This window comes from Protomyctophum bolini (genome assembly GCF_963924005.1).
Source record: "Protomyctophum bolini genome assembly, chromosome: 12".
Lineage (NCBI taxonomy): Eukaryota > Metazoa > Chordata > Actinopteri > Myctophiformes > Myctophidae > Protomyctophum > Protomyctophum bolini.
Window position 1 is genome coordinate 8,459,546 of NC_137873.1, and position 9,974 is coordinate 8,469,519.

At 47.0% G+C, this 9,974-nt stretch overlaps 1 protein-coding gene across 1 annotated transcript in view; it reads right to left on the reverse strand.

Annotated features, from left to right (window-relative positions):
• pappa2 (pappalysin 2) overlaps positions 1–9,130 on the reverse strand; it is a 177,985-nt gene extending 168,855 nt beyond the window's left edge. Inside the window, exons 1-5 of the mRNA XM_080778846.1 lie at positions 8,239–9,130; positions 6,644–6,795; positions 6,538–6,545; positions 6,247–6,374; positions 4,710–4,924 (exon numbers count right to left, since the gene is read on the reverse strand). Of these exons, the coding sequence (XP_080634972.1) occupies positions 4,710–4,924; positions 6,247–6,374; positions 6,538–6,545; positions 6,644–6,795; positions 8,239–9,074 (1,339 nt within the window). The 5' untranslated portion in view covers positions 9,075–9,130. The remainder of the gene's footprint in view (positions 1–4,709; positions 4,925–6,246; positions 6,375–6,537; positions 6,546–6,643; positions 6,796–8,238) is intronic.
• Between the last annotated feature and the right edge of the window lie 844 nt (positions 9,131–9,974).

The following is a 9,974-nucleotide window of genomic DNA, read 5'->3' on the forward strand; positions in this document are numbered from 1 at the left end:
ACAAGTTACAAGTTACAAGTTACAACATTACGTCATATACACACCATGTACTCTCTCAAGGATGACGTAATGTTGTAACTAGTCCCAGCAAACCAGGCACAGATTTACCGTTGAAGAAAACTTGTCTTCACTTTTTGGAACCAAGTAACCACAGTATACTGCTAATCAAATTACAACTACATACTCTGTATGTAGTTGTAACTAGAACAACTACATACAGTCTGTGCCTGGTTTGCTGGGACTAGTTACAAGTTACAAGTTACAACATTTCGTCATATACACACCATGTACTCTGGTCCCAGTTCACAACGATGACGTAATCGTAATGTTGTAACTGGTCCCAGCAAACCAGGCACAAACCTACGGTTGAAAAAAACTTGGCTTCACTTTTTGGAACCAAGTAACCACAGTATACTGCTAATCAAATTACAACTACATACTCTGTATGTAGTTGTAATGTGATTTGTAATTTGTAAATCTGTGCCTGGTCTGCTGGGACCAGACTACACAGATGACCATATCTCTTACGTCATCACTGAGAGCTAGTCATACATATACACACCATGTACTCTGGTCCCAGTCTCAACGATGACGTAATGTTGTAACTGGTCCCAGCAAACCAGGCACAGACTTACGGTTGAAAAAAACTTGGCTTCACTTTTGGAACCAAGTAACCACAGTATACTGCTAATCAAATTACAACTACATAATCTTGTAATGTGATTTGTAATTTGTAAATCTACTTTTTTTTCATCACATATCAATGATTCATTTTTCTGTAAAAAAGTAGTTAGGTAGCAAATAGTTACACGTAATGATTATACATTTCAAACGTTCCTTCACAGAGATACTGAGATGTGATACTTTCAGCGGTCGAAAGTACTTGCGCGCTCTGCTTGCGCACTAGTAGGCCATTTATGGCCTACTAGTGTGCAACAAGCAAGTATGCACTCGGCAGAGTGCAGTTCTAGTTATATTATTTTTATTAATTTTTTCATGTCATTGATATTATGTTGTTATGTTGTTGTTTGTAATATCTGTGATTGTGCTTTGCAACACTTGTAAAACGTCATGCCAATAACGCCTGTTGAATTGAATTGAATTGAATTGAGAGAGAGAGAGAGAGAGAGAGAGAGAGAGAGAGAGAGAGAGAGAGAGAGGGGAGGGGAGGGGTGGGGGAGACAGAGGGAGAGAGAGAGAGAGAGATAGAGAGAGAGAGAGAGAGAGAGGGGGGGGACAGAGAGAGAGAGAGAGAGAGAGAGAAAGGGGGAGACAGAGGGAGGAGAGAGAGAGAGAGAGGGGGGGGGACAGAGAGAGAGAGAGAGAGAGAGGGGGAGAGAGAGAGAGAGAGAGAGAGAGGGGGGGGGAGGGGGAGACAGAGGGAGAGAGAGAGAGAGAGAGGGGGGGGGGGGACAGAGAGAGAGAGAGAGAGAGGGGGGGAGAGAGAGAGAGAGAGAGAGAGAGAGAGAGAGAGAGGGGGGGGGGGAGGGGAGACAGAGGGAGAAGGGTTGACTGAATGAACTCAACGTGGGACGCTGCATGTCGTGTAACCGTACTGTAACCGTAGACATGTGTTTCCTGATGCTCGGGAACATCCGACATCTGATGCTCATACTGTACATCTGATGCTCATACATATCAAGTTATTTCATCTGATGCTCATACATATCAAGTTATTTCATCTGATGCTCATACATATCAAGTTATTTCATCTGATGCTCATACATATCAAGTTATTTCTGGTGGTCAACATAATTGCTCACATGTCAGGCCTCGCTCACATGTACTGTATAACCTGATTGTTCTCTCCTCTGCATTCCTGTTGTGAAATAGGGTGATGGACATCAGACATTCTGGGCAGGAATATGACTGCAATTTACAGTGAACCCTGTAGTTATCAAAACAACAGGTTAAGTGGCCGGGTAAAAATGAGTTTATGTATTTCTGTCTGTATTGTGTTTTGTTACACGTTATGAATGATGAATATCAACTGTTGCTCCACAAGGCCGTTTAGAGTCCCTAAATATAACAAACTATTTTGTACACCAGTCTGTTCTGCTTTTAAACCAAAATGGGTAAACCAGAGGATATGTTCTTGTTCCCGTCTGTTTCTGTGACGTGTGTCCTTAGGCTGTGATGTATCTTTTTTGCGATGTATTGTGTGATTTGTGTCCGTCTTGTCTGTATCTTGAACGGTGACGTCAATGGACGCAAAACTAAATTCAGTGCAAGCTGACAATGAAGTTGATCGTATCGTATCGTATTCTTTGTACGTAGAAATTGGTGACCTGCCAAAATATGTGACCATCTTTATGGACATAACTTACATGGAGGTCTTTAAATATGTGGCCTAATTACAGCTAGATTTAACTCGGCTAATAACAAACTGCAACGATTTACAGTCGGACACCGACATGTGATTGAGTGTCAAATATTTCAGCAGGTCACTGTAACACCACCATGCTGGAGTGACCGACTGCGAGTGGCCGAGTAATACATTTATTTAAAAAATGCATTTATGATGTCTTTTTAAATTGTGCATACTAGAGTACTTACTGTATATGTGCTCTAAAAGGTTCCTATACCAAGTAACCAAATGGACCTACCTATAAGATCTATAAGGGGTCCATTTGGTCACTACTCTCTATCATTTAGCTGGGGACAACCTGGAACCCCCTCAAGCACCACTGGTGGTCCCCGGACCACTGGTTGAAAACCACTATAATAATTGCCTATAATAGGCATTCTGAGAATCCATCGGCAAATAATATACGTATATGGTAAGAACATATGCAAAGTGCCCAATTCAATGGGAATCAAGTCATTTTAAATCGGTAACAACCTTTCAGGGGACATTATACTTATTCTGAAGCCCTTATATTCACCAGCTCACAACCCGGAAGTAAACCGCAGGTGTTATATTCGCACACACACACACACACACACACACACACACACACACACACACACACACACACGCACACACACACACACACACCGTACACACGCACACACACTCCCCTCTCTCTCTCTGCCGCTCTAATGAATTAGTCTCATGTCGCGGAGCTGCGTCTAGATTCTCCCGCGGATCCTGCCGGGAGCTGCCTATGCCATAGAAAGCATAGGTGGACCCCAGGCTACCAAAGACGTCACTCCACTCCACGCCACCACACCACAACGCTCAAACGACACATCATATTGCACAGTAAAACTACTCGCATGTTGGTGAAATGTAGACAACCACTGAAACAGACAGTGAAACAGACGGAAGACATTTACGAGCAGATCATGGAAAAGAGAAACAGATTGACACAGAGAGAGAGAGAGAGAGAGAGAGAGAGAGAGAGAGAGAGAGAGAGAGAGAGAGAGAGAGAGAGAGAGAGAGAGAGAGAGAGAGAAAGACAGAGAGAGAGGCTGGCACACAAACAGACAAACTGATGATCCTGGTACCACAGCACCTCAAAGGCCCTTAAAACTAGGCTCCAGACTTCCCAAAACAAACTGGTCAGGCTCCTACTTGGCCTCACCCCCCGAACCCACCTCACCCCTGCCCACTTTGACAGGCTGGAAGGGCTTAGGGTCGACGTCAGAGTACAGCATCTTGCAATGGGTCTGGTCCACAAGATTCGATACACCACCAAGATACCCATGTGCCATATTACTACCGGTATCCCTGTTCAAAGGAGCATTGGTCCAAAATAGGCGATCTACAAGCTCACAACGCCTCGCACTGCGTGTGTGTGTGTGTGTGTGTGTGTGTGTGTGTGTGTGTGTGTGTGTGTGTGTGTGTGTGTGTGTGTGTGTGTGTGTGTGTGTGTGTGTGTGTGTGTGTGTGTGTGTGTGTGTGTGTGTGTGTGTGTGTGTGTGTGTGTGTGTGTGTGTGTGTGTGTGTGTAGCCTATGAGCCTTTCACAGACATGTGCAAAGCAAGTTCAGGAAACTCAGTGCAGTGCATTCATCCAAACAGAAAAGTCCTGTCTGATTGCATTAAACAATGTTAAACTCAGCAACATTGCAGCTGTACGAAAAGCTTGAATTATCCTCTTTCTATCTCCAAAGTTTTGTTTCATGAAAATCCACCATAGAAACGTCATGAGCTACTTTCTGTCAAGAAATGCCCTGCATTTGATTATGTGTTTTAAGTGTCAGAGTTTGGAAGTGCTTGTTTTCAATAACACAACATTTTGCTGCCTCCTGCATTATGTGACATTTAGAAACAGGTGGTACGGCAGGACCGGTGGAGTGATTTCCAACGAGCGCTTACAAACTCCAACACTCCATTCATGCTGCTCAATGTTTTGCCACTCTAGTCTAGATGAGGGGGGCGTGTCCTGATGGGAAAATCATGCATGTGCATACTCTCTTAATTAGGACAACTCCCATCCTGCACATCACCTCTTCAATCTCCTCCCATCAGGCAGGAGATATAGAAGTATCAAGAGCTCAACATCTTGCTTCAGAGATAGCACTTACCCCGTAGCCATTAGACATCTGAACTTATAGTATATGCATATACAGTAGCACTTTAAAAAACTGAATGTAATTTCCCATGCTGCTGGTTTTTGTTTTTGTATTGTATTGTTTGTGTATCTATGGTTGTCTGTATACGTCGAGTATGAACCAAGACAAATTCCTATCAACTTGTTGACATGGCAAATAAATGATTGAATCTTGAATCTTGAATCTATATAGAAAGCCACACTGACTCACCTGCGATGACGGCGGGGTTGCTCTGGCCTCCCTCGGGTTTCAGCCACAGCTCCAGGCTGAACTTGGCCCGGGGCAGCTCCACCGCGCCGGGCCTCAGCTTCAGCTGCTCGCGCCGCCCGCTGAAGTACAGCGCCGACATCCAGGAGGGCGGCAGGGCCGGGGCGTCCCCCCCTCCCCTGGGCACGGCGGGGGGGCTCCTCCCCCAGGTCCACGACCTGCATGCGGGCGCAGTCATTGGTTAGACCAGTCCTTAGTCCTACAACTACAACCTATCTCAAACCCTCACCATAAACCTAACGTCCCACGGGGCAGCACACCTAAACCTAACCTTAACCCATGTCTAACCAATGACTAGTCTAAACCTAACCTCCCACGGGGCAGCACACCTAAACCTAACCTTAACCCATGTCTAACCAATGACTAGTCTAAACCTAACCTCCCACGGGGCAGCACACCTAAACCTAACCTTAACCCATGTCTAACCAATGACTAGTCTAAACCTAACCTCCCACGGGGGCAGCACACCTAAACCTAACCTTAACCCATGTCTAACCCATGACTAGTCTAAACCTAACCTCCCACGGGGGCAGCACACCTAAACCTAACCTTAACCCATGTCTAACCCATGACTAGTCTAAACCTAACCTCCCACGGGGGCAGCACACCTAAACCTAACCTTAACCCATGTCTAACCAATGACTATAGTCCAAACTAAGTATGCACCCCTAACCTCCCACGGGGCAGCACACCTAAACCTAACCTTAACCCATGTCTAACCAATGACTATAGTCTAGACTAAGTATGCACCCCGCATGTGGCGCAGTGTTGATTTGGACAGCAAAATGTTGTCAAAGTGTTTCTCCTGTACAGCACTGTGTAAACCCTGAGTTTTGAAACGTGCTATATAAATAAAGTGGATTGGATTGGCAGTGCAAAATGACTTATAATGGATCTCTTGTCCACTAGTCCCTTCCTAACAGTTTTGTCTATACTGTAGTTTGTATTTGTTGACGAAATTGTCAATATACTGTCATGTATAGTCTCAGTTTTAGTCATCATTCAGCTCTTAGTTTGCATTCAGTTTCCATTGAGTTCTCGCCAGGGGGAAAAAAAAAGGTAGTTGTAAGAGCCATTTGAGCCGCCATATTGTTTCTAGGTTTCATTGTCAATTTTCCAAATCTACGTTGCCATGGTTACAGGGAGGGAGGGTATTTAACCCTGGCCCTAATTAGTCTCAGGTGTTGCCAGTGGTCAGAGGTAAACCAGGTTTTGACTGTGTTCATGAGGGCTGGTGATCTGTATCCTGTTGCGTTTGAAGATTTACGTTACGTTTATTTTGTAGGATAAAGTATAGGACTTTGAGCACTAATAAATATAGTTTAATTCCTATTCAACGGACACTTTTTGGACATCAGTTATTTTGATCACACCGTCTGAACTTCCTTGTATCACCCAAGTATAGGGACTCGGGCCTTACAGTATAGTCGACGAACATTATTTTGGTGGTAGTATTTTAGTCGAGGAAATCAACACTGACCTGGTGGTGGTGCCGTCGGGGCCGGGCGGCGGCAGCACCGCCGCCGCCGACACGGCGGGAAACCTCCCGTCGGTGGGAGGAGCCACGACCCGCCGCTCCTCCCCCGAGGAGTACTCCTCTGAGCTCTCCTCCGGGGGGGCGGCGGGGGGCGGGGAGGAGGAGGAGGTGTGATGGTGGGGGTGGGGGTGGGGGTGGGGGTGGGGGTGGGGGGCGGCCCCCGCCGTGGGGGTGGTCTCCTCCTGGCGGGGGGGGTCTTCGTCCTCCTCCTGAAGCGCCTGCCCCAGGCGGTACAGGATCTGCTGTACGGTGGGGGGTCCGCCCGCGGACGAGGTCTCGTCGAGGACAGCCCCCTCCTCCTCCCCCTCCTCCTCCTCCCAGGCGTTGGTGTTGTTGTTGCTCTCCTCCTCCTCCTGCTCCTCGCGGTGTGACGACGACGACGGCGTTCCCTCGGCGCCACGGTCGAGGACGGCCTCCTCCTCCTCCTGCTCCTCCTCGTGGCGCGACGACGTTCCCCCCGCACCCCCGTCGAGGCCGCGGGGAACGCGGCGGCTTTGAGGGCAGATGGGACGAGAGCAGAAAGAGTGTTAATTAAAAGGGCCTTTTCAAACGTCAAGCGATATTAACGCGCCTATAGTTCATTTTTCAATGAGACCTGCGTTTTGGTTTTGCGCTGAGAAGTCGCGGTGCGACAATGCAAGCGTATTTAGGTGAGCGCGGTCAGCTCAGGAGGCCGATGGTTGGTGTTGGTGGCGAGGTGGAGACAACAGGTCCATCCTCACCTTGTTTTCAGAGTCCTCCTCCGTAAATTCCGTAAGAGAGCATTTTTTTTGGAAGAAAATAGCCGATCTACAAGCTCTCAACGTGTCGCAGCGCAACGCGTTGAGAGCTTGTAGATCTGCTATTTTCCCCGGGCGCGACCCCACACTCGTTGGCTATACGATGAAATGGATTTACAAACACAAAAAAAATGCTGCGTCCCGAGATCAGGAGAGTTCCGGGGGACAAAAGCAATTCTCGGGTATATGGCATGGAAAGGAGAGGGAGACCATTGGCACTTCTTTCACCATAGTATAAGTGCGGGTAAAAGGGCAGGGGCTGAAGCCCCCTTTGATGTCTATGTGTGCACGTGCCCGTGCCCGGCTGAGGGTGCCGACCCGGTAGAGCAGCTGAGCTGGGCTGTCACCGTTACCACTTTATTAAGTATTATTGTCACACAGAAAATTGCGATTAACGATTTAATTGTGGGTTGTTGTTTTTTTGCATTGAACATTAAAAGTCACAATTTGTATTTGTTTGCCTTTTAAGCTCACAAATTGCACATAGGGCAGACATGACAAATATAGCCTACAAATACATTTAATATTCATTTATGTATTTGTATTTACTGTATATATAGGCCTATATAAAAAATGTAGGCTACAAAATAACGTAAATAGTTCTACAAAAAAAATGTAGCCTATGGTTGGGCATTTTTCAACATGATTAGGCAAGAACAATTAACGATTATCTCAATTAACTGGATTCTTAGGCGATTACGGCACTGGTTCCCAAACGTTTTAATCTCAAGGACCCCCAAATTGACACTAATTAGCCCGCGGACCCCCATTTGAGGAGATATGCCAGGGACCCCCATACGAGAAGATTTCTACGGCTCTAGCAGATTCTCGACCTGTTTAGGACCCCCAGTTTGACATGCATTAGTCTACGGACTCCCATTTAATGGCAATTCTATCTCTGGGACCCCCGATTTATATTGTAAAAATCAATGTTAATTTAAGTCTGAGAGTGTACAAATGGAACCAAATGGACCCGTTAGGGTTAAATGGACCCGTTAAAGTTACAGACCCATAAGGGTCCATTTTGGTTCCAAAGTATCATTTAGCTGGGGACCCCCTGGAACTCCCTCAAGGACCCCTGGGGGTCCCCGGACCCCACTTTAGGGAACCACTGGATTATGGTATGTAATACAAATGGCAAGACATGCATTCCTACCTCTGGCCGGGTAGAGGCTCCCCCCTGTGGCCGGTGGGTGCTGGTTCATGGTGGTGGTGGTTCTCTGGGCCTTTTGAGGAGCGTGCTGCTGCTGGTGGTGGAGTTGCTTCTCTCTCACGGTGGTCATTGTCGCTGTAATCACTCTCTGGGTCTCTGTTGTCACGTTTCGTCACAGAAGAAGAGGTCAAACCAGGCCGGTTGAGCAGCTCAGGGGGCTGCTGGTGGTGGTGGTGGGGGAGGAGGGGAACCCCCCCTGGCGAGGAGGAGACAACAAGTCGATCCTCACCTTTCGGGGCCACCTTGTTTTCAGAGTCCTCCTCCGCCTCCTCTTCCTCCTTCTCCCCCCACCTTATCTCCTCCTCTTGCGACCCCCAGTGAGCGACCGTGTGCCTCCTCCTCCTCCTCCGAGTCCCCCACGCCGCGTCCTCCGAAGGAGAAGGAGTGCACCAGCCGCCCGAACATGAAACCACCACCGCCGCAGGCTCTTGTTGTGCTCCACCGCCGCCGCTGCTGCCGTAAAACAGCGTCCTTCCTCGGCCGGTGCTGTGCGTCCTCAGCGCGGCCGCTGGAGGGCGGCGCTGCGCCGGGTGGAGGTGGTGTTGTTGGTGCAGGTGGAGCAGCCTGCTGCCCGCCGGCGCCTGCACGGAGCTGCCGCACGGCTCACCTGCCAGCAGGCTGGCATGGCTGTCGGCGCGCCGGGCCAGGGTGCGCTTGAACCGGCGCACGGGATCCGAGGTGGAGGAGGAGGTGGTGGAGGTGGACGAGGAGCGCACCGGGTTCAGCAGCCACGTGTTGGTGATGAGAACGAGGACCAGTAGTCTGATGATGAACGACATTTTGGGGGGAGGGGGTGTTTTATAGCCTATACTTGATAGTTTTTAAGGAGGTTTAATCTTTTTTTGGGGGGTAGTTTTAGTGTAAGACGACCTATGTTCTGAGGTTTTATTTTGTCATAAGCAGCAGTGAGCAGCAGGCCTAAAACATACGGCTATATGAAGAAAAAAATAATAGTGTTGGGTTTCTTTATTTGACCGCCTTTCACAAACAATTAGGCTTAATTGTTGTTATTTGGTATTCGGTTTTGGAATAAATATGCCTATTTAAAGCAAAGCGAGATTGGCATATATCAATTTAAATCGACACACAAATCTAAGGAGCATTAATGAAGCTACCGGTGCAAAGAACGAGATTATTTAAATAGCTATAAAATAAAAAATAAAAGGATGCCAACATTCAGAGGTCGTCTGTCTGTCGTCAGACTTGTTGAGGTTCTTATAGTATATTTTGGTAGATTTGTTCTTTTGAAACTACATTACAAAAACGAAACAAAAACTTCTCCTGTACAATCGAAGAATATATTCAGAAATGTATATACGAAGTAGGTTTCCCTTTCTTCTCTAAGAAAGTCACAAAATGCACTTTGCGCCGTGGCCGTCTGATTGTTTGTATAAGTGTACAAGAATAGGCTTATATTATATGCAGACAAAGTAGGCTAAAGGCAGAAAGTAAAGACAGCACTTTGGTCCTATCGGCTAATAGAACAATCGAATATCGTTATTCTGGAGAAAGTATCGCTTCCATCTGAATGTCTTAAGAGTTTAGGTAAATATCCTTTCACCTGTTTTCTTCTCTAAGCCCCAGGCTATAGGCAAAATAGTTTGTGATAGCCTATATATATATATATAATATATCGAGCTTTAGTAGCAATAATAATTCATGGTGCATTTGTATGCAAA